This window comes from Panthera pardus, unplaced genomic scaffold (assembly GCF_024362965.1).
Source record: "Panthera pardus isolate Hobbes unplaced genomic scaffold, ASM2436296v1 HiC_scaffold_6, whole genome shotgun sequence".
Lineage (NCBI taxonomy): Eukaryota > Metazoa > Chordata > Mammalia > Carnivora > Felidae > Panthera > Panthera pardus.
In genome coordinates this window covers 41,329,178-41,354,538 of record NW_026526991.1, presented here as the reverse complement: position 1 = coordinate 41,354,538, position 25,361 = coordinate 41,329,178, and the positions used below count along the sequence as shown (strand labels likewise).

Sequence of the window (25,361 nt, the reverse complement as noted above, 5' to 3'; positions counted from 1 at the left end):
GAGTCTTTCTGTCAGGTCCTATTATCGAAGTGCTTCAGATGTATTATCTTATAAAATTTAGTTCAATTTTGAGAGCACCCCCATGGCATAGCAGTCATGGTTAGTGCTGCTTTACCGGTGAGGATGGCTGAATACTTCATGAAGACTGTAAATGGCTTTGATGTCCAGCCCTCTGTCTCCAGACCTGGCCCTCGACCACAGTGAATGCTCAGTACCTCCAGATATGCGAGACATCGGCAGGCTAGCTGCACATAGTGGCCATGAGGTTCATGTTGTTCAGTAAACTGAACCAATGCCAGATTCAGCCGAATTATAAAAACAGAATGATCTTTTGAATTGTGCTTTTTTAGCAAATGAAGTTCAACGCATTAACAAAAAAACTCACTTGCCCTAATTATTTTCTTAGTATCCTTCCAGTTGGTGAAAACGAAGACAGCCTTCGCCTTCGGTTCACAGAGGGAGGAAACAAGGAGTTTAGAGTAAAATGGCTCAGAGGCTGTACACAGCATCACTAATGGGCTACTTCGGTCAGGTGACATGGACGAAAATTTAAAAATCTAATTCATGATCTGACTACCCCAAGGGGCCCTAAGACAGGGTGACATTCCTTACCGGCTGGCGACTGTACATAAAGATACTGCAGCAAAGAGGGCTCTTTGGTGCTTTCATTTTCTTTTGAAGACTTTTCAACCTCTGCATCTCTTGAAGAATTTCCCCACTCGGAAGAAACGCAGCAGTTTGCTGAAGCCTTTCCCGAAGCCTGTTCTGCAGCAGAGAGTTGACTCTCCATGTGAATGTCTTCGAGGGGCGCAGATCCCCCGGGACCCAGGGTCTTGGGAGAAGCGATGTCTGTGGAATCTGAGGGTTTCTAAGCACAACCAAGCAGGAACCAGAAAGGCACGTAAAAATCCCAGTAGTACATCTCAAGAACAGCCTTCTCAAAATAGCTAAGACATAAGCAGAAAGGTCAGAGATCGCCATGTGCCACACTGCATCGTGTATGTGAGTTGTTTCGGTCACACTTCTAGGAATGGTCTGAAAATCAAGGACATGTCATGTGCTCCTGGAGGTTTAGGATTCTGAAGCACAGAAATGATGGAGTTTTAATAATGAAAAACTGGCCACGGTATTTACACTATGAAATAAATTTCTGAGCTGCTAACGCATCCAGAGTGTGGATGCATCTTTTAGTGGCCCAGTATGAACAGCAGGATGGGCCCAAACCCGGTCTTGGTTACCTAAGACATACTCCGGTCAGTCTTCCCTGCTGTTATGCAACCCCAGGCTATATACACAATTAGAACAATTCACTCTGGCGAGAGGGAGGAATAAAAGAGAAGGGGTCGTAACTAAGGTACTGATCTCTATGAGTCTGGCTGACCCACCACGGACTGCTGTCATGACCGTGCTTCTGCTCTCACAGTGTTTTACTGGTCATATCTCATTAACCTTCGAGGGCTACTTTGTGGGAGATACCAACAGCTCACATTTTTGCTCCCTTCACTTTGTAGCTGGGGATGAACAGGGATGAGAACAGACACAGACACTAAAAGCCAAATAGCACCCATATTCCTGACTCTGAGACTCTGGTGCCTCCTGGATTACGGTGGCTATTTCAGTGATCTCAACTTGTTTGAAAAAAACAAAAAAAAACAAACCCAAAAACAAACCCAGAAAGTATAGAAAAAGGGAGGAGATCTACAAACATGTTAATGGTGATTGCCTCTATGTGGTGGGATTATGGGTCTTTCTTTTCTATTTTTCATATATCATTTAGCATTTTATGCAAAGCAGGAGCTTTATAGAAATCACTTTTGTTTTTTTAAATTTTTTGAGTGAGTCTGTGTGCATGCATGCATGCGCTGGGGGGAGGAGCGAGGCAGAGAGAGAGGGAGAGAATTTAAGCAGGATCCATGTTCAGCACAGAGCCTGACGTGGGGCTTGATCCCACGAACACTGAGATCATGACCTGAGCCAAAGTCAAGAGTTGGATGCTTAACTGACTGAGCCACCCAGGCACCCCCAAAATCGCTTTTCTTATGGTACTACTTTATGGCAAGACTATGGGAGAGCCAGTCCCAGGCTTAGTTATACAAGTGATACACAAAATACCTTCCATTCCAGACTCAGTAGCTTATTAGTATCTGTGTGTCTTTACTGGGAAGGAATTCTGGGTTAACGGGATGTCACTAAACATGTCCCTCCCTCCCCAAACTCCCTTACCTTGGGCATGACAAGGGCTAGAGGGCTGTCATCATAGTCCCTGCTCTGTCTTTTAGTGGCTGGTTCCTCCTCTTGAGGCTTCCTCTCCTCACCCAGGCGCTTCTGAACTGAGGGTGTGGGTGACTGCTCTGATGCCGTGACCTCCAAGCTTCCACCGTCCCTCTCCGACCCTGAGCCTGACCCTGGGGACGGTCCCTCCTGTACGTTCCCATACAGCATGAACAGTGAGGTGGAGGGCACGTACACCAAGGGCTGACCGGTCAGCAGGGCTGGCTTTGGCGTTTCCCCATCTGAGGCGGCAGAAGACGGTGAGACACCTGCTTGTGCATTCAGACCATTCTGCATGGAGAAGGACTGCAGGTCCGTTTGGGTCACAGAAAATACTTGGTGCGCTAAAGGATTAACACGATATTCTGAGTCAGCTGACAGGGTAGGGGAAGGAGCAACAGGGTCCAGGCTGCTTGACGGAGGCATCACTCTCTTACCGGCAAAGGCCTTTCCCCTGAAATGAAAAGAAACATAATGGGTCTCAACAAGTTATCGTGTTCCACCAGCTCCTGATTCTTTGCCTTCCTCCAGAGAGATGTACCAAAGCAGAAATGAGATAATGCTGCTCACGCTGCTACTGAAGTGTGCCCCCTGAGCACCTATTAGCTAATCCCAGAGGCAGGGGCCCATGTAACGTGGATAGATGGTTAGGGATTGGGAGGGCCGCCCTTGAGGGATCTCAGGTTAGAGCTCAGACTGGCTCCTCCCCTGCCTCTTCTACATCTAATAGTTATCAGTTAGCATAATATTATAATTGTTTTACATAATTATGATAATGATAGCTCTCTGCCACCAGTTTACGAGACTGAAGCTCAGAGGCTCATCAGCCTACTGAGGGTCACCCAGCTCTAATGTGATGAAGCTGGGCCTCACACTAGGCACTGTATGACATTCTGGGTAGATAGCAAAGACTGGACCAGAGTTTATTCATTTATTTATTATTTTTTATTTATTTTCACTTATTTTTTTAAAGTTTGTTTATTTTGAGAGGGGGAGAGAGAGAGAGAGAGAGAGAGAGAGAGAGAGAGAGAGAAGGAGAGGGGCGGAGAGAATCCCAAGCAGGCTCTGTACTGACAGAACAGAGCCCAATGCAGGGCTTGATGTCACAAACTGCGAGATGGTGACCTGAGCTGATATCAAAAGTCAGACGCCTGACTTTAGCCACCTAGGTGCCCCCGGATCAGAGTTTCATTTAAAGGATGCATCTGGTTTGTTTCAAATCCACTGTGACATAAATGAAGTGGACAGTGAGGAAATAAAGTTACCTACTAAATTATTTTCTGCCATTCTTGTCCCATTCTGTTCAGTATCACAATTTTTAGGCAGAACACATGAAAAATTAACCCCCATTTAACATATGAGATTATAAACAATGGGTGTTTTCTATGGAAAAAATGTCTAAATATTGAAAAACATTTATATTTCTAATGTATTTTTGGAAACAGATGAAGAAAATCCTTTTAAGACTCCTCTAAGAACTAATCAGTAGGACCTATTTTGCCCAGTCTTGTTGTCCGTGTGCTGAAGTTAAAATGGAGGGCACCGGGCCGCAGAGGTGAGCGTATCTGTCCAACCACAGCCTGAGAGAGTGATCAGTACTACTCGGCTGTGAGAAGCTCAACATGGCCATGCTGAGTCTATCACCCACCGTCCTCCCTCTGGTCGTCCATCCTCAACCTGTCTACCTCCACCAACAACAGCACCACTGTCTGAGATCCAGGTGTCCTTTGTGATGTCTCTCTACTTCGGTGAGTCTTGCTCACTCACCGTCTTACACTGACTTCTACTCTTCCGTCTGCAGCTGACACAGCTCAGATCTGCACCATGACAGAGCAGAAAGGCTGCAGGCGCTGAATCCCACCTGCTTAATAAAAGCGGACAGAGTGCTGTTCTCCACGGAGTCTACATAGTTCATTATTGTCTGTCTCATAAACCCAAACTCTTCCACCTGGCTTTCAAAGCTCTTTGCCAGCCTGACCTATTCGCCTCCAACACCCCAAGTTATTTTTATGAATGATGTTTCCCTTTACTATCCTACTTGGACAAATCATTACAGCTAAACTAATCGGCTTAATGTCCCGGTACTCCCTGGCCCCACATCATAATCTGTTTCTTCCCAAATTTGTCCTTAAAAACCACTCTCGTTCCCTCATTAGCACTTCCTCTGCTTCTTCTGATAATACGTGATTTTCTTCAAAATCAGACCCAAAATTTGAATCAAAGAGCCTGGGTTTGAATCCTGGCTCTGTCACTTATCAGCACTGTGACTTTGGGCAAGTTAATTAACCTCTTTGGGTTTCCATTTCCTTTCTGTAAAATCAAGAAAAAACAGTACCCACCTCAAACGTTTGTTATGGTTAGATGAGTTAATATATATAAAACTTTTGGAACAAGATCTGGTGGTTCATAAACAAAGTTATCTATGGTAATGACAAAAATGACTCCTGGAGCTCCAATCTTCAGTCCTCAGTGCCATGTTAGTAGTGGATTGTCTTTTTTCAGTGTATTTGTTTTTATTTTTTTCCCCATAGCTTTCGTTAGCATAGGGGATCCATTCTTCCTACTTTTGTGTCCTTGATGCTATATCCAGAACAGCGTTAGGCACAAAGGGGAAACAGAAAATTCTTTTTTTTTTTTAAGTATTTATTTTTCAGAGAGAGAAAGAGAGAGAGACAGAGAGAGAGAGAGAGAGAGAGAGTGTGTGTGTGTGTGAGTAGAGGAGAGGCAGAGTGAGAGGGGACACAGGATTGAAAGTGGGCTCTGTGCTGACAGCAGAGAACATGCTATGGGGCTTGAACTCACAAACTGTGGGATCATGACCTGAGCCAAAGTCAGACGCACAACCAACTGAGCCACCCAGGCACCCCAGAAAATTCTTAATAAACAAATGGCTGACTTCTGAGGAAGACTGCTAAATTTACCTTTTGATGGGTTGCATTTCAATGTGTTCAAAGTTAACACCAGAAAATAGAAAAGAATACACTCAGTTTTTAAAAACTACTTACTGTGAACTGTCTTCTATTTTCTGTCGGTAAACAGCTGCCAGACTTCCAATTTCTAAGGAGTAGCCACCTGATCCTAAAAAGGAAAATAAAACTCTAACAAAATATGGCAAGAGACTTACACACACCAATTATATATAGTAGGATTCATTATTCACAGCTCGGGGATTATAAGATTATCTCAAATCCGTTCTGGTTTTGATTCAAACAGAGAAATTTCCAGAAGCTAGCTATTAGTGGGGAGTTCAGGTCTCATCAATAATTAGAAACAAAACAAAGAAAACAAGTGTTGCTTTGTAAACCTGATGAATGTCTGAGATGCATCAAACAGACCCAGTTGGCAAACCAGTGGATCTTCATGGCTGACTAGGATGAATTTCAGGCACGGAGCCATGTTCATTCCCTGTGAAGTCAGCAACTCTTTTGCCCTCAACCATCCTTTTACTTCAGGTAAGTGAAAAAAAGGGCATGGCCTAGAGTCAGCTCATTTTAAAATGCCTGGGTAGGGTGACTGTTACATGACAGCTGACGGAGTCCACGGAATAAGAAAAGGCATATACCTTGTTCTTCTCTATAAGGACTGCTGGGCTCTGAGTTCACTTTCCTCTGGATCCTCTCAGAAGCCTGAACTGTGTTAAAAGAACCATGTCGAGCCAGCCTCTGTTTTGCACAGACTTGAATCTGGCCATATGTTTCTCTTTTCAATTCTGGTAAGACAGATGCAGAAACATCCACTAGTTCTTCATCTAAATAAATGAGAGAATTGGTAGTGTTGTTATATAGCTATAATTCAGGATAATTTTAGCCTTTTTAGAATATAGCTTTGGGAGCCTGTAATTGTAATGGAGCTATCCTATAAATTAAAAACTAAGACAATCAAAGGAATTTTATGAGCCTTGTCTCAAACCCCAATTTCTTTAGATGTACTAATTTTTTTAAGAGTTAGTAAAAGACTATAAAGTGAGACCGAATTCATATATATTCTAAAATTATCCCAACTGCAACAAAAGTAGAGCAAAATGTTCTCCAACCCAAATTAGAATGGACCTGACATTTCAGATGCTTTCTTTGGGCAGAGATATCAAAGGAAAACCCAACCATGCTCAGCCCAACACACATATTTAGAGATTTTAACATTAATTGGGATCAGCCGCTTCTGCCACAGCTCTAGGGCAATGAGTATACGAATCTCTATTTTCTATTATGCTCTATTATGTCTTTCTTAGGCGGTAGGAGGCTCAGTTACTAAGTGACCAAGGGAATAAGGTCAGCAAAAACGTCATGGTTGAAGTGCTGCAGAACAGTGAGAATAGAAGGGCCTTGGAGGCCTATTTTTTTGCTTAAAGAGGCTGTGTAAAATCAGGACAAAATTTCCTGTATAGAGCCAGGCCTATGTTTCTACATAGAAATAGTCCCTGTTGTTTAGTCATTCCTACCCTGTTCATCTGTGTGATTTTTCTTTCTAGGTTCAAAGCATGCACATTTGTTTGTTTATTCATTTATTTTGAAAGAGAGACAGAGGGAATGAGTAGGGGAGGGGCAGACAGAGAATCCCAAGCAGGCTCTGTGCTGTCAGTGCAGAGACCAAAAAACATGCATAATTTTAAGAAATATTTATTTATTTTGAGAGAGTAGGTGCCAGTGGGGGTAGCAAGCAGAGAGAGAGGGAGACAGAGAATCCCAAGCAGGCTCCACACTGTCATTACGGAGCCCGATGTGGGGCTGGAACTCATGAAGCGTGAGATCATGACCTGAGCTGAAATCAAGTCAGACACTTAACTGACTGAGCCACCCAGGCACCCCAAAGCATGCCCATTTTAATGAAAAGATTAATAAACTGAAGGGCCCTGCTAGACTTACATTTTCGAAAACACATAAAAACTGAAAAACAAAATCACCTTTACAAAAACCCCCAAAATGGTCTTTAGAAAGTTAAAAATTACAAAATCAAAAAGAAAATGGGTCCAGACAGTAACAGGGAACAAATTTACCCTCCTTCCTGAAACAAAGTATCAGACAAAGTATATCAAAACAATGGCTCTCAAGACACTGGACAGCAGGGTCCTTAGAGACAGGAATCAATGGAGTGAGATTGAGGATTGCCCCCCCCACTTACTGTCTGGAGAATGTTTCCAAGTTGGAGTATAGGGAAGGGAACCTGGACAGAAATTGGAAGTCTCTCCACATTGAGGTTGGAGCTGGGAGTCAAGGAAAGCCAGGATGGCTAGAATTTGCAGGGCAAAATACCAGAAAGGAGAACCACACAAAAAGAATGGTGGAGATCTGCAGAAGGTACTCCCACTCTTAAGTATTCCGTGGAATACCCACGCATGTGAGAAACCTACCCAATGTTACGGAAAGAACCACTCAAAAGGAGAAGAAGGAATAGTGTCTTGCATCTCACCCAGGGCTGGGAATAGTGCCTGTTGCCAATAGCTAGCATGGAAAAATCTTATAATTCATGGGTCATTGCTTAGAATGCTGAAAAGGGTATTATTGCCTCAGTAGTGGGGATAATGCACTAAAGACTAACTGCTGATGGTCCTGCCTACCAAAGCTTAAAAACAAGGCCTGAAAGGTTCACTGTTCCCAAGTAACTTCACTGCATCCCAGAACAAAGCTGAAGAACATTTTTAGAAAAACTGAAATATCTAGCACCCCACATCTTAGTGTCTGGCATATAATTAAAAATTACCAGGTACACAAAGTTGAGCGAAATATAACCTGCAGTGAAGAGACAAATCAATGGAAATGGATTCAAAAGTGACACACGATAGAATTAGTAGATGGGCACATGAAAACAGGTATTATAATTCCATGAACTCAGGGAACTAGAGGAAAGACTGAACATGTTGAGTAGAGACATCGAAAATCTAAAGGCTCAAGTCAAACTTCCAGTGATAAAAACTGTAATGCTGCAGAAAAAAAATAGTGAATTTGAAAATATACCAATAGAAACTCTCCCAAATGAAACCCAGAAAAGAGAATGAAAGAAACAAAACATCAGTGAACTGTGGGGCAACTTCAAGCAGCCAAATTTAGGCATAACTGGAGTCCCCAAAGAACAGAAGAGGGGACAGAAAAAAAAATCCAAAAAAATAATGGCTGAAAATTTGTCAAAGTTGATAAACACCTTCAACCCATAGATCTAAGAAGCCCAACAAACCGAAGTACAAGAGACATGAAGAAATACCAAAGCACACATAATCAAATCATTTAAAACAAGGCAGAAAGAAAATCTTAAAAGCAACTAGAGACAAAGGACACATTATATCTGGAAGAACAAGATGATGATAGATTTCTAACAAGAAACAATCCAACCTAGAAGACAGTAGAGCAACTTCTTTAAAGTACTGAGAGGAAAAACCTTCAATCCTGAAACCTTTACCCATCGAAAATACCTTTTTAAAAATTTATTTTATTTTGAGAGAGAGAGAGAGAGCGCACATGGGGGAGAGGGGCAGAGGGAGAGAGAGCGTAAATCTTAAGCAGGTTCCGCACTGCCCAGAGCCCAATGCAGGGATCAATCCCATGACCCTGGGATCATGATCTGAGTCGAAATCAAAGAGTCAGACACTCAATTGACTGAGCCACCCAGGAGTCCCAGCAAAAATATCTTTTAAAAACAATGGAGCAAGGTGGTAAAAAACATACAGATTTCCTGTTACATGATAAGTACTCAGGATGTAATGTCTGCCATGATGGCTATAGCTAACACTGCTGTATGTTATATACAATAGTTGTTAACAGAGTTAACGGTTGTTAACAGAACTCCTAAGAGTTCTCATCACAAGGAAAAAAATTCATTTCCCTTTTTTTTTCCTCTTTTTATTGTATTAATATGATGTATGCTAACCAAACTTACTGCAGTGATGAATTCACAATATATGTAAGTCAAATCATTATGCTCTACACCTTAAACTTATACAGTGATGTACATTCAGTATATCTCAATAAAGCTGGAAAATGGGGAAAATAAAGACATCTTTAGACATAGGAGAGCTGGAAGAATTCATTAGTGGCAAACCTGCACTACAAGAAATGTTAAAGAAAGTCCATCAAGCCAAGAAAAATGATACCAAATGGAAACCCGCACCTACAAAAAAGGGATGACAAGCACCAGAAGTGGTGATTACATGGATAGATATAAAGTTTTCCCCTTATTAAAGTCTTTTAAAAGACAATAGACTGTTTAAACCAAAAATAATAACAATGCATTGTGGAGTTTATAACACACAGAGCAGTAAAATTTTTGGTAATAATAGTACAAAGGCCAGGCAGGGAGAAGTGAAAGTACGCTATTATAAGATCCTTATATAAGTAGTACATCATTTGAAGGTAGCCTGTGATAAGTTAAAAGTGCATACTATAAATCCTAAGGCAGCCATTAAAATAACACAACAAAGAGTTACCACTAATAAGCCAATAAAGCCAGTAAAAAAAAATTTTTTATGGAAGCATAAAAAATAATAAATCCAAAAGAAGTAAAAAAAAAAAGTAAAAAGGGAAACAATGAACAGATGGGACAAATTGAAAACAAATAGCAAGACAGACTAAAGTCAAATATCAATAATCACCTTAAATGCAAATGGTCTAAACAACTCAATTAAAAAGCAGAAATTGTCAGATGAGATGAAAAAACTCTCAACCATATACTACCTACTAGAAACTCACTTTATTTTTTTTTTAACGTTTTTATTTTGGAGACAGAGAGAGACAGAGCATGAACGGGGGAGGGTCAGAGAGAGGGAGACACAGAATCTGAAACAGGCTCCAGGCTCTGAGCTGTCAGCACAGAGCCTGACGTGGGGCTCGAACCCACGGACCGCGAAATCATGACCTGAGCCGAAGTCAGCCGCTTAACCGACTGAGCCACCCAGGCACCCCTAGAAACTCACTTTAAATATAGGTACCAATAGTTAAAAGAATGAACAATATACACTATGCTAACTAATCGAAAGAAAGCTGAAATGATTATATTACCATTAGATAAAGTAGATTTCAGAACAAAGAATATCATCAGGCATAAAGAAGGGTCATTCATAATGAGAAAAGGGTCAATTCACCAAGAAGACGTAGGGATTGGTCTTAAATGTTTATGTACATAATGACAGCTTCAAATACACATAGCAAAACCTGATAGAGCTGAAAGATGAAATAGACAAATCTGCAACTATAATCAGACATTTCAACATTCCTCTACCAGCAATTGAGAGAAGAAATAAACATAAAGTCAGTAAGGATATAGAAGAATGACAACACAATCAACCAACCTGATTTAGTTGTCATTTGTAAAACATTCCACTCAACAAAGTAGAATATACATTCTTTTTAAATGCATATGGGTAGACCATATCTGTACCATAAAACAAACCTCAATAAATTTGAAAGGATTCAAGTTACATAAAGTATATTCTCTGCCCACATGGAATGAAGTTAGAAATCCATAAGAAAAAGATCTGGAAAAATCTCAGAAAAATTGGAAATGAGCACACATCCAAATAAAAGGAAAACATAAAGGGAAATTGCAAAATATTTTGAATTGAAAGACAGAGAAAACACACATATCAACATTTGTGGGATAGAGCTAAAGCAGCACTTACAGTAAAAATTGACAGCATTAAATACCTACTAGAAAAAAGAACGATCTAGAATCACCTCCACTTCTACCTTAAGAAACTAGAAAAAGAGAAAACTGAACACAAAGTAGAAGGATAGATCTACTAGAGATAAACTGAATAGCCCAATAGCTGAAAAAATTGAATCTGTTATTAAAAACCTCTCATGTAGGAAACTGCTTGCCCACATGCTTCACTGGTGAATTCTACCATATGAACAGATGTACACGACTATTCACTGTAGCTTTATTTGTAAATAAATAAATTTATAAGTAAATTTCTAGCCAAACTCTGGAAATAATCCACATGTCCACCAACAAGTAAATGAATAAAGAATGATATATCCATATAATGGGATACTCAGCAATGTAAAGGAATAAACTATTGATACATGATACAATACTATTAATCTGAAAGTAATTATGCTGAGTGAAAGAAGCTTGAGAAAAAGAGTATACACATTACAGTCAATTCTTGTTATTCACGGTAGTTATGTTCTGTGAAGTTACCATGAACACTGAATTAGCAAATACTGAACTACTGCTCTTAGAGGAAATACAGGGTTAGGTTCCTGCCAGCCTCCGGTTACAACATTTTCATCAACTGATCAACACATAACCCTGTTTTATATGTGTGTCTGTTTAAAGACACCTTATTTAATATACATTGTTGATTCATTAGTGTTCAACTCTTAGCCAAAAGCACTAGAACGCATGCCTGAAGGAAGCTTTTCTAACATATGTATTTCCACTGTAAGGCACTTCACAGCCTTCTTGTACTTAGAATCATTAGCACTTCAGTAGGACACTTGTGAGCCATTTTAACGGCACAATCCCCAACACAAAGCACAAAAAATGTGAATACATGGCCTTAAAAAGACCACGGAAAGGACACTTGTTTATAGCATGAGAGCCAAGTAGGAACAAGTACGAGAAACATAGAAGGCTGTGTTGCCTTGTTCGACCTCAGCTGGGAACAAGGGTGTTACCAACCGAAATTTTTTGCCACTCTTTGCATGTCTGTGAATGAATGAGAAAATTCTGCGAGTGTTGATTTTGGAGTTATCAAAAAATTTTAGTGAGTATGTAAATTTGCAAATATGCACTCTGAATAATGAGCATCGACTGTATATAATTTGCTTATAAAAAATTTTAGAAAATATGTACAAAATCTAGAGTGAAAGAAAGCAGATCAGTGGTTGCCCTGGGGACGGGATGGGGGTAAGGAGGGAGGAATTACAAAGACACAGGAGACTTTGGAGGGTGATGGGTTCATTATATTGACTGTGGTCATTCTTTCACAGGTGTACACAATGCAAAACCTACCAAACTGTAATTTTAACCATGTGCCATTTATCCTGTGTCATAATAACTCAAAAAAGCTGTGAAGAGGATGAAAAGGCCACAATGGTGGGAAGGAGAAGAGGAAAGAGACATTTATTAAGTTTACCCATGAGGAATTGCTACACAAGGAGTGAAGGAGAGTGAATTCAAGAAATCAAAGGTAATGTGAAGTTCCAGATTGCTGGGTTGTTGATGACGATGGTGATGTCAGTAATGAAACTAGATATACAGAAAGAAGATCAGGTTTCTGTCAGATAGAGAAAGTGGGTTCACAATGAGGTTCCTGACCTGGTCTCAAGTCCTGGTCCCCTCATCAGATCGGAGCCCTTCTAGCTGGGTACACAAATCCCTTCGTGAGACTTCTCAACACCACCTCAGTTCCCTGACTACCCTATTTTCTGCAATGACACTACTACCCTTGAGTCCCTCTTCTTTTTTAATCTATCTAAAGATCTCTTGTCACTTCTGCCTATTACATCTAGGACAGATTTCTTGGTTTATTTCGAAGGCTTCCAAAACGTCCCAACCAATCACATTTTATGTCTCGTTATCCTCTAGCCCATGCCTTACACCTAAATCAGGGTGGCTGATCTCTAAACATGCACCAGATCTGTTCTTAGGTATCTTCTCCCTGAACTCAACAGCTCTCCTTCCCTCCAAAACCTAACGGTTCCATCCATCAGAACGTCACCCATATCCTCTCTGAGTTCCCCCAGAGCCAGGACCACCGTGTGTAGTGCTTAATCGTTCTCTAATTTTCAAATGCAGGCTAATTACACCTTCGATAGAAGCTCATTAATCAACTAAAGCAAGTAAAGGCACTAATCTGGGTACTATAGGGTAATCATGGATGAATACAGGCTGAGTCTGCTTTTAACTCATCGGGAATCTGCCTCTTTAGAAAACAGTTTGACCATTTCTTAAAATGTTAAGCATAGTGCTACCATATGAGCCATCACGTCCACCCCTAGATATACCCATGAGAAATGCAAACAGACGTTCGTATCAAAACTTCTCTGTGAATGTTCAAAGTGGTATTATTCATAATTGCCAAAAAATGGAAAAAATCCAAATTTCTGTCAACCGATAAAAGAATAAATGAAATGTGGCACATCTATACAATGGGATAGTATTCCACAACAGAAGGCAAGGAAGTACTGATACATGCTATGAGGCTGGAGGACCTAACAACATTGTGCTAAGTGAATGAAGTTGGTCACAAAAGACCAGATATTGTGTGATTCCATTTATAGGGAATCTCCAGAATAGGCAAATCTATAGAGATGGAAATATATTAATTTTCTCCTGGTGCTGGAAGGGAGAGGTTGGGAAGAAGTGGGAAGGAAGTGCTAATGTGGACAGGGTTTCTTTTGGGGATGGACTGTGTTTTCCAAGTAATTGTGGTGATGGTTGCACAACCCTGTACTAAAAGCCACCGAACTGTACAATTTAAATGGATGAGTTATGTGAGTTACATCTTATGTGAGTTATATCTTAATATGGTTGTTAAAAATTAAAACAAAAACGACCACGTCGGGCTTCCAATGAATGCAGAGAGCTGGGGCAATGGCATGGCATCAACATCACCGAGTACAGTAGCACAATACTACATCGCAACAGCTCAGATGTGACAGTCTTTGCTCCAGGTGATCAGGGAAAACTTCACGGGGGAGTTGACATTCAAGCCAGATCTTGAAAGCCGAGTAGAATATATTCGGGTTGAAAAGAAGAGGGCTTCACAAGTGAAAAGACTAGAAGCTAAAGGCAGAGGTGTGCAAAATGGCAAAGGTGTGTAATTCATGCAGGCAGGGATGGCGTCACACGCGCCTTTCAATCTCTCGTGGCATTTAGTACAGTAACTTCATGTGCACAATGCACATGCAGTAAGTGCCGGCTGGCCTGAATTAGTTATACTTGATTTTAAGTGGTTTCATCTAGATCCTAAGTGAATAATGTGTTGTAAGTGAGGTAGAGAGCTGTATCTTTTATAAGCCTGGGTTAAGTGGCAGGAATTTATGCCACTAATACCAAAATTGGAAGGGTAATTTAAAAATAACTTTAATGGCTTCTTTTTTCCAGGCAGCATAGCTATATGTAAAGTAGCTGGTCTAGTAGGATCCAGTCCCCAATTGCTCAGATATTACCTGTCAAATTAGAAGATAATACCCTTTTTTGCTCTAGTTTAGTAAAATTATAACACTTGTAACCTGTTAAATAAATTACCAAAAAGGTGTTCATGACATCCATACTATATTTAAAAGCCATCTCACCACGTATTAGTTTTGTGATAGTAATCGATATAATTTTAACACTATCTGGGATTTCGAAGAAAAATAATGCTTTATTTTGCTGATGCAGAAACAACCAGAGTTCATAAGAAGTGTTATTTTTAATCCTTAATCCCAAACTTCCAGGAACTTTGGAATAAAATAAAACATGCTAATGAGTTATAATTTAATAGTTACAGAAACTCCCACATTATAAGCTCTCAGGATCTCCCTTCCTACCATACGGGAGCTGGCCCCACACACCATTTAAAGACTAACGTTCCTTGTTCCAAGAGTGATACCTCTAGTCTAATTTTGAATGTGACACAGGTTATGGGAAATGAAGATCAGTCTCATTGAGTAGTAGATGCATGATTTGGAAAAGGAACTGGGGATTGAAAATAAAATAGGTCCCTAGCAAAACCATGCCACCTTACCGCTGGAACTGAAGTCCACAGGCCCGATCCATTTGAAGGCTGGTTTCCGGCCTCGCTCCTCAGTTACATGCACCTTCTTTATTAGAGCCAAGCTGGTCAGAACATTGGCTATGTCATAGAGGCGTCGTACCTTTGCTTGAAGATATAAAACACAATTATGGTCACACCGTCTGTAACACCATTACATTTTAGTTTATGTGACAGGTCACTTTTCTGGGCGGCCATATAAACCTCAAGCAGAAAGCAGTGGGGTGCAGCAGAGGCCAACGGCTCTGTCATGCAATGGCCTGAGATTTATGGATCTGATGTATCTGAAGACACATACTACAGGAAGGTCAGTGTGTCTTTCCTTTTCCACAACTTCACACCCCTTGTGAGAGGCACCTGGTAATGAGCAGGGAGCACCGAGATTTGCAGGGAGCGCCGAGATTTCAAGAACGCCAAGGGAGGGAAAGGGGCTATAATTAAAGGCTTAGTAAATGTAATTCTGATGTGTGGCATGTCAAAAGCTCGCTCTGAGTTTCTCCCAGCAGGAGGTGGTGGCACCAGCTCCAGCAGGCAGCTGGCCTGTGAAAATGACAGGGATTCCCCAGAGCTTCCTGTGAGGCTGCGCTCTTGGGCACACAAGACCGTTGGGGCTCAAGGTCACGAGGTTCAGCTGTGCTGAAGACAGGCATCTGGCCACCTAGTGGGGGAGGGGCGGGGTGGTCCTTCCCTTAGTCTTATGAGGGCTGGGGGAGAGACATTTGAAAATGCAGGTACTAGAGGAGACATTCAGAAGAGGTGGTAAGACATCTGACAGGCAGGGCAATACCCACAAAGTAATGTCCATTCAAGAAATCAATTTACAGGTAGGAAACCCACTTGACTTTGTATCTAAAATCAATCAGAGGAGCTCTGATTATGGTCCAGGAACCTCAAACATTCACCCCAGATGCAATCTTCTTCCCAATTCTGACAGAGCTGCATTTTACCTACTCATTTCTCCCACAGGGTGCCTATACCTCCAATGGAAACAGAAAAAGCAGAAAGCTGAGATCATGGCTTCCCAGGGCTTGAAAGGGCTATTGGCAGCCAAGGGCATTTGGCTCGACCCAGGCTTGACAGAAAAGGAAGATGCACTGGGTACGAATCTCGGAAACTATTCTTGCCCAGCGGCCTCGTCCCACCACCCCTACCCTACCCTGGTCATTCCTCTGTTTCTTACCTGCAGACAACTTTCATCTCCACCCATCAGGAGAGTAGGCAGGGGGTGAGGAAAAAAGGGGAAAGAAAACTCAGACATTCTGTCTTGGAAGCAGCAATACTAAAGAGAAACGCAAAGCATCTTACACCCTCCCTGACCTGCATTTGTGGGATGGATGGCATTCTGCTTCCACCATCCATCCTAACTGCCGAGGAAAAGGCATCGGACAGAACTTTAATGGGAATTATAGTATTTACTAACTTACCTCTCACAGCCCCAAGAATCTTTATGAGTGCAGGAAGGACTGCACTTCTCAAAAACAATTTCTTCTTCAATCTCACAGGCAGAAAATATCAGTATATGATATGACACCCTTTTTGTACTTATAAGTGGATTTAGGTGAAGATGCTTACTTTTAAATTTACTATGGTCTGGGGTATCCTGGCTTTCTTCTATCAGTATTTTGGCAGCCACATCAAGAGTAACAATCTTGGTTTTGGAGACGAGGAATAGCATGACAAACTTCTGGCTCATAATTCTCAGAGACTTGTCTTTTCTACTGTTTGCAGATGCTACAAAGGGAATGAAAAGAAAGCATCAAAACATATAATTTACCACATGAAAGACGGTACTTAGAGTTTGCCAGAACTACTAACTCTACCAGCAGATGGAAAGATCAGTCTTGTTACAGGCAGAAGCCTACTGGACACACAGCACAAAAAGATGGCTTGTAAACAAATGAGATGGATTTTTGTCTTCTTTTTTTTTTTTTTTTAAAGTAACCTCTACACCCAACGTGGGACTCGAACTCATGACCCTGAGATCAAGAGTTGCATGTTCTACTGACTGAGCCAGCCAGGCGCCTCAAGAAATGAGATGGGTTTTCTTATGGCTTGGAAAATGACTCTACAGGAGGCATAAACTCTGAAATGCATATTTGAAACCACTCTGAATGCTTTACACTCCTACTTCATAGAATAAATCCATGAGGTAGTTTTCCTGGTGCAACTTTTTGAAAAGATGAATGCAGAAGGATAAAAGGAAGGGTAGACTTCACAGACTGTTTTCAGAACATCAGCTGTTCCCTCAAAGGCAAGAACTCTGTTTTTCTTTCTCTGTGCCCACAATATCTAGACTGTATCTTAAACACAGTAGGCGCTCGCCTCTTCCATTGCTTTTCAGAAATAAGTGAAGAACTAAGCTGTAAATGAATAAGAGACACTGATTAGATGTCTGTTGCTGTATATGGCAGGCAAACCATCCCTGACAGATGGCTGTCTCCTCTGGTTACTAGTATAAGAACTGGCTCATGGGGTGGAGCTAAAAGGCACGGGGCAGTAAATCTAATGAAAACCAGGCCCACATTTCCATCCCTATTATGTATGCAAGGGAAATGTTGAGTGATACTTGTACTTTATCATCTTAGCAATGGGATTTAGGGTAAGAATGATGAAGATCAGTGGTCAAAACAGGAAGAGGCTCAAAAGGAGCTGGGAGGGGAAGAATAATGTAGATATAAATAAAAAAAAAATTCTGTATCAAATGACAGCAGGGGTTATCTATCTTTCTTACCAACGTGTTCTCCTAACGGGGTTTGTTCCTAAGTAATCTACCCTAAATAGAATTTAAAAAACTGAGTTCTGTGAAAAGATAACTTCTTTCCAAGTGAAATTTCCTTAAAGGCTCACAAACAGAAATCAGCATGGGGCTGTCAATCAGAAACGGGAGCGCCGTTAGCGATCTGTGGTCCAAACACACGAAGTACCAAGTGAACTGCCACCAGACAGGCTTGAAGTGAGGTCGAGTGGGAAGCCCAGTGGGGGAGCCATCTGTCCCCCTTTCTTCAGTAGGTAGAACAGGAGGACATCTCCCTCCAGGGCTGTCGATCTGGCACTTCCCGCCTTAGCAGTGAATCTCTGTGGAAGGAACCATCACTCGTGTGGTTTTATGGTGCACTCACAAGAGGGGTAGTCGGGTTCAGAGAAATCCAGTAACTGTTGATCTTGAGAATCTGGGCAGCCATCTTTTTTACGTTCTCCAAGTTTATAATCCATCAGCTCTAGCTCTTTCTGTTGGAGATGTGCCATCTGCTCCTCATATTTCTGCTCCTCTCCCAGTCTCTGGAGGCTCCTCAGGGTTTTTGGCAGGCTGTGCCGTCCATGCCAGCCATACTGATTCTTGGCCACCCGGCTGACCAGATGCAGTGATTCCAGCACATTTACAATGTCATAGATACGTCTCCTTTCAACGCCTGTTTGGAAAACAGAAGTCGACAATCATGCAGGCAAACATTTTTGAGTAAAAATTCCTTGAGGGCCTGGACCATGTCTGTAAGCTACTCTACATGCTGCCCAGGGCAATGCGCAGCAAGGGTGGATGCTCCACAAACCGAACCTGTAAGGATGTTCTTGGGATCCAACCCTTAAAAGAGCGAGGGTAAAAAACATCCACCCAGAGATGGAGGATGGTCGCGTCTCTATTACGTCAACACTAGTATGTCTCTTCTTTAGACCTGTTAGGTAAACCACGTGAACACCTCAGCACGTTAAAACAGGTGGGATCGAGCAACACGTGTACCAGTATGTCTAATGGACACCTGATGAATGCTGTTTGGTTGATTTTGACTTCTACTCCTAATTATGCAGACTGTAAAATAAACTGTGTCCAACGCGTGACACCTCATTTGGACAATTGTATCCTTTCCTGGAGTTTGAATGATGTGGAATAATTATCTTTGTTAACTTTCTTAATGGCCCAGGAAGGAAAACAGATGGCAAATATTTTGTTTCCTATTTTGCGTTGGAAACTTAGGAGTCTAGAGCTTGGGCACCCTTCTTAAGCTGCTGGAGGAAGCTACAGCCAGGGCTGAACAACATACGAACGAGGCTCCTTTTGCTCATAGCTTGGCCGCTGGTAACTGTCTCCGTGCTCCCATTCACAGCCGTTTGGGCTAAACAGCCCAGGGGTAAAGCACAGACACTCTTTATGCACAATACCGGCTGACCATGAAGTTCTTCAAGTCTCTACCCACTTTCCCAACACTCTCAAAATAGCTGGAGTTATAGGGCCGTCTACCACATTTACCAAAAATATTTACAGGAGTTAAGTGTGGGGGCTTTGAGGTCAGACTGCCTGGATTTGAATCCCTGCTCAATCCCTTACTACCTGGGTAATCTTTCTATGCCTTAGTATTTATCTCATTAGATGATGAGGATTAAATGTGACCATAAATGTAACGGGTCTCCAATAGGGTATCAATTTTTATCTACTGTTATGTATTATTTTGTAAATACTTTCTGCACAGCATTGGAAATACCTAAAATCCCTGCTAGCATGAGAAGTCACAGTATAAACAGATTTTAAAACTTTCCTGTGACTCATCCTGCTGAGCAACAGGCCCTTAGGCCTTTGGAACCCACTGGCTCCTTTGCTCTCATCCGAGAACCCATAATAAAAGCCTCCGGGCATCTCCCAGAAAACTGGTCCAGCTACAAAGATGTCCTCTTTCTGCTCACTTGCCAGGAGCCGTTATATAATCAGAGCAGGCTTAGTGAATGTAGCTTCTGGCCCTTCAAAGATTTAACACAAGAAATTGATCAAATTCTGATGAAAACTTTGGAGGTGAAACGAAGTTCTATTATCTGCAGGAAGAGGCATTTCACAGTTCATCAGAACATTTCGGCTCATGACCCTGAAAGGCTCTTCATCCTCAGAAGCTCAGACTTCGGTGCCAGATACCTGCTGGAAGGTGCTGGCAGGGGCAGTCAACAAGCCCCTTGTCCAGATCTGCCTGTTTTTTTTATTCCAGTCTGTTTTCATATATTAACACATCTTGTTTAGAGTGTAACATTCCATAAACCTTCCCATTAGAAATGTCATGTGAACGCAACTGAGACACCCCAGGGCCAGCCATATGCTGGGCTGTTTTGTGATTGTGTATTAGATACAAATTGTTAAATCTCCATCTAGTGGGTAGACATCCTAAGAAGGGAAAATAAAGGAAGATTCTGACCACTTGAAGGTAAGATGAGTGTTTAATATGCACAATGGGTGTTTAATAGGCGGTGTTGGTAAAAGCCACTGTGGCAGCTGCCTTTCAATCTGGATTGGGTTTATCTGTCTACTGGCTCGTGCACTAAAAAGTTCCATTTCACAGGTCTCGAGACCTTCAGGTTACTCTGGGGCTTGCTCCATCAGGAAGGTTTTTCCTAGCATCCAGCCTTTTCCTTTTGTATCAGCGTAATCCTGTTAATCCTAGCCATGGCATTACGTACGCCCCCACGGATTTATCAGTTATTACCATGCTTCCCTTAGTCCGCGATGGAGCTTGTCTGATGTTTTTGTCTAATCTTTTGATCTAATCTTTTGTCTTCTGCACTGACATTAGTGCAAGGTCCGTGGATGGAAGTTGGGTATATGGAGGAAGCTGGTTTCATGAACCTCAGTAAGGACACTGTGTGCTACTGTTTTACCCTCATCCTCTGTAAGATTAGTTTCTAGGCCTGTGCCTCAAATGGGTGTACCCTAAGTCTTCATCCGCTGGGTCACTTTCCCTTTCTTGTTTCATTGGCACTGACTCCAAATACTGTATTTTACTTCTGGGCTCTCCAATCAGGCACTGTACTTCCTTTCCCAGAGGGTGACAGGATAGCTTGGGGAGGGCAGAGAGAGATCTAGTAAGAGCTGAGTAGAAAGCGTTCCACGTAACAGTAGGAGTTACCCATGCCCAGCCCTGAGTTAGGCATGTTGCTGACATTCTCCCCAAACTTTGCTAAGTTTCTGCAAGGTAGGTGCTATGATCCTTGTGTTTCAGACAGGAATAGGTTAAGTAACTTTTTAAAAACTCTCACAGCCTATAAACTGGAGAGCTCCATCTGATCCAAAGCCCAGCCCATGGTCCTTCCATCACATTCACTGCCTCATTATCTCAGTTTCTAGCAACTTAAACAGTTTTAGCCATCAGTTTGAATAATTCAGATGGCCAATCATCTACTGGGGCACATTTCTCAGGGCTAGGGGAAGAAAGAGCATAAACAAATTAAAAATATAATCTATCATAAAGCCTGTTTAGTTGATTTTTTTTCTTTTCTTCTGTGTGTAAAACCTTATTTTTTAAGGGGACACCCTATACCTTCAAATCACTGTGATTTCTGCTTAGTTAAGACTGTCAACATGTTTATCCTGGGACCAACTGCAACCCATGCCCACTAGGGGTCTCTACTCTGAGGCAGCTGTCTTCATATTTACAGCCCATACCCCACTGCACATTACACACACCCATGCCATGTGAACACATGTACTCCTCTTTGTTAGAAGGTTAGCTGTTTGAGTTATGTCCGGATGTGCTTCCTCCAGCTTGACAGGCTCGCTGTATCACACTGTATGGCTTCAAACATAACACTCTTGCTTTCAAATCCTATTTGATAACAGAAGTAATACCAGGTCTGAAATCTTAGAAGCATTTTTAAAAATAAACAGCAAGCTATTTTAAAATGTGTTTTGTCTGTCTGCAATAATATGAAATTACAAGTGATATGTTTTTAACATGAGTCTTTTATACAAATATTTTACGAGGTTAAAAAAGACACAAATTTTTGTTTGAGCCTCAGGCCTAGAAGACTCCCTGAAATCCTCTGCATGAGGATGAGAAATTCAATGACAGAAGGAAGTGCTACCTGCTCCTCTGTCCTCATCCTTCGGGAGCCCACTCTTTACTTAATGAGAAGCTATCTGAAGACTTTGGCCTGCCTGAGGAAACCAGTTTCCCACTGTGACTGGAGACGGGCCCCCAGGTAATCTGACGATACATACCAAGACTGACAGCAACTTCATCCAGGGAGATGGTTGTTTTCTCGGTTGACAAGGGGTAACTTGGATAGCGAGCTAGAAACTTCTGGCACAGGAGTCCTAGACTTTTCTGTTTTCTGCTTGGCCTCTGCTTTTCAAATTCATCCACAGCACTGTCCCCAACAACATCAAGCTGCAAAGGGCAGACAAAAGGGAGAGGAGAGATGTCACCGAAATTGCATGTGGAGAAATTGCATGAAAAATGCAGAAGAAATGCATGGACTAATGAGTTACTGGCAAACCTGGGGGGACATCCCAGTCCACAGCATTCTAGATTCTGGTTAAAATATATTCATTACCTAATCCAATTTTCTTAACATTTTATTGGTTGTTTTCTTTGGACTGATTTTTTCCTCCTTTGAAACTTGAGGGTGAGTCTATTGGTTAAAAGCTTAAAAAATGAAAAATAGTCATTTACAGCTTGCTACACCCTTGCTATGAATGTGCTCACTAGACCTATAGATCGGCATCACCGGGAGCTTGCCCCATCCCAGACCTGATGTATCAGAATTTAGGTCCTGGGTAATTCCTATTGACATAAAATTCTGAGATTCATTGGCCTGCATTGTGTCACCAATGTGTTTTATTTTTTACAACTGACCAAGGTTCAAGGAACTGAACAAGGGCAGCTAAGTCTTACTCCTCTTTATTCTTTTTGTAAGGATACTAACGTGGTGTCCTTGTCTCAGCAACCCACATTTGAGAAAGGCTCAGTTCAAGCCGCAAAAGTAAAAGGCTTTTCTTTTTAATTATTTTTTTAATGTTTTTATTTTTTTTTGAGACAGAGAGAGACAGAGCATGAGCAGGGGAGGGGCAGAGAGAGAGGGAGACACAGAATCTGAAACAGGCTTCAGGCCCTGAGCTGTCAGCACAGAGCCCAACAAGGGGCTCGAACTCATGGACCATGAGATCATGACCCTAGCTGAAGTCGGACGCTCAACTGACTGAGCCACCCAGGCGCCCCAGTAAAAAAGGCTTTTCAACGAACTGATTCAAGGAAGAAAGTGGTATGATTATCTCAATGGGCTTCAGAAAAAAGCATTTGATAAATTTAACACCCATTCATGATTTTTAAAAATGCTCTTAGAAAACCAGAAATGGAGAATTTCTTTAATAAAGCGTACCCATAAAAACCCAACTGCAAACACATGTCTTAATGGAAAAATCTTGGAAGTATTCCCTTAAAATCTGGAAAATGATAAGGATGCCCATTATTACTGTTCCTCTTTTATATCATATTGAAGATCCTAGCCAGTGCCTGAGGACAAGAAAAAGAAACTGAGGCACAGGGATTAGAAAAGAAGCAGCAAAACTTTCACTTTGCAGAAGATGATTGTTTATATAAAAAAACTCAAAAGTATCTCAAATTATTTAAAATAATAAGTGAATTTAACAAAGTAGCTATAAAGGCAGATTTAAAAAGAGATTTAAAAAATCAGCTGTGGGGCGCCTGGGTGGCTCAGTCGGTTAAGGGTCCGACTTCAGCTCAGGTCATGATCTCATGGTTTGTGAGATCGAGCCCTGCATTGGGCTCCATGCTGAGCATGGAGTCTGCGTAGGATTCTCTCTCTCTCCCTCTCTCTCTGCCTGCCCCTCCTCCACTCGTGTATGTGCACGCACACCCACTCTCTCTTTCAAAAAAAACATTAAAAAAATCCAAAGTATATATGGAGGAACAAAAGGCAAAGAATAGCCTACACACTCTGAAGCAAAATAAGATGAGAGTCTTGCTTTACCTGATATCAAGGCTTATTACCATATGGTATTGGTGTAGGTATGCATAAATTGGCCAATCGAACAGAAGAGAGCCAAGAAACAGATACATACATGAAAAGAACTTTGACATAGGACAGAGATAGCAATGACCACTTGGGAGAGCAGGAGGGACTGAATAAATAGTGCAGGGACAATTGATTACAATATACAACATGAAAAAAACACAAGCAGTAAATTGAAATGTAACACACAGAACTGATAAAGGTATTTCAAGAATATACAATAAACTCCTACAAATCAATATGGAAAAATGAATAATAAACATCAGCAAAGAACATGCACAAACACTTCACAGAAAAGGGAAAAAACAACATGGTGGCCAGTAAACATGTCGAAAGAGGCTGAGCCTCATGAGTAACCAAGGAAAAGCAAGTGAATATCACAATAATACACAATTGTACACCCATTAGATTGGCAGAAATTAATAAATTTCACAGTGTCAAGTGTCAGAGAAGTGGATCAATAAATGTTCGTACATTATTGGTGGATGAGAATAGCACTTGGGAAAGCAATTACTTTGTGCATATTTGCATATCCAATGACCTAATCATTTCACTACTAGATGTGTACCCTAGAACAGTTGTTCTCAAATTTTTTGGTCATAGAATCCTTTCATATTCCTAAAAATTACTGAGGAATATCTTCTTTAAATTGATTTTTTACTACCTTTTGATAGAATATTTGGTCATATAAAATATACTTACCATGTACATAATATCTTTAATGCCCCAAACCAGAACAATACTATTAATTTACATCTGCCTACCCCACAGAGTAACCTTTCTCCTAAATTTGCATGTATCATTTCATGGCCATTTTCAAATAATCCTATCACATATGGATATATTCCTATATAAAATATTGCTTAGGTTTTGTTTGGTTTGGATTTTCAACGTTTGTAAAATTGAAACTAGTAGATAGTCTTCTGAAACTTGCTCTTTTCAATCAACATACGTCTTTATGATTCATCCACATTCTTGCATGTAGCTATGATTTTCTCTCATTGTCACTGCTGTTTGATATTCCACTGTATGAATATACCACAATTTAGTTATCCATTCTCCTACTCATAGCCATGTGTGTTGTTTCCAGTGTGCACTAACAGGAACTGTGCTGCTATGATATTCTTGTTTGTGTCTCTTGGCGTATACACACAGGAGTTTCTCTGGAGCGGTGGTTCTCAAAGTATGGTCTGATTTGTATTTAGTTACATGGAAAAATCTATTAGTTAGCTCTGTCGCTGCAATGAAGTATACCAGATTCACTTCATTTTGTTCTATTAATTTCATGTGGTAATTCAGGATATCTTTTTCTCTTCTTTTTCAATTTCTTCATTTTGGTAATTTTTATAGCATAAAAAGTCTACCAAAAGGAGGAAAAATAGAAGAGAAATAACATTCAAATCTGTAACTTTTCTTAGCAAGCCTGGGAAAAGGTTTAATGGGAGAGTGAAAATTATTGACCATTGATTTTTTTTTCTTTAAAGTATAGATATGCTGCTTATTCAATAGCCCTGGTTCTCCATGGGACAGATAATTTAAAGATGATTTACCTTTAAGGCCCCAAACCAAAGACTTCAACATATATAAAAATAATGAAATTTCCAAAGTCTAA

At 41.1% G+C, this 25,361-nt stretch overlaps 1 protein-coding gene across 1 annotated transcript in view; it reads right to left on the bottom strand.

Moving 5' to 3' along the window:
* E2F7 (E2F transcription factor 7) overlaps positions 1-25,361 on the bottom strand; it is a 39,917-nt gene that overhangs the window by 5,765 nt on the left and 8,791 nt on the right. Inside the window, exons 4-11 of the mRNA XM_019455179.2 lie at positions 21,936-22,104; positions 18,085-18,375; positions 16,538-16,696; positions 14,939-15,073; positions 5,834-6,019; positions 5,277-5,349; positions 2,224-2,725; positions 613-868 (exon numbers count right to left, since the gene is read on the bottom strand). Of these exons, the coding sequence (XP_019310724.2) occupies positions 613-868; positions 2,224-2,725; positions 5,277-5,349; positions 5,834-6,019; positions 14,939-15,073; positions 16,538-16,696; positions 18,085-18,375; positions 21,936-22,104 (1,771 nt within the window). The remainder of the gene's footprint in view (positions 1-612; positions 869-2,223; positions 2,726-5,276; positions 5,350-5,833; positions 6,020-14,938; positions 15,074-16,537; positions 16,697-18,084; positions 18,376-21,935; positions 22,105-25,361) is intronic.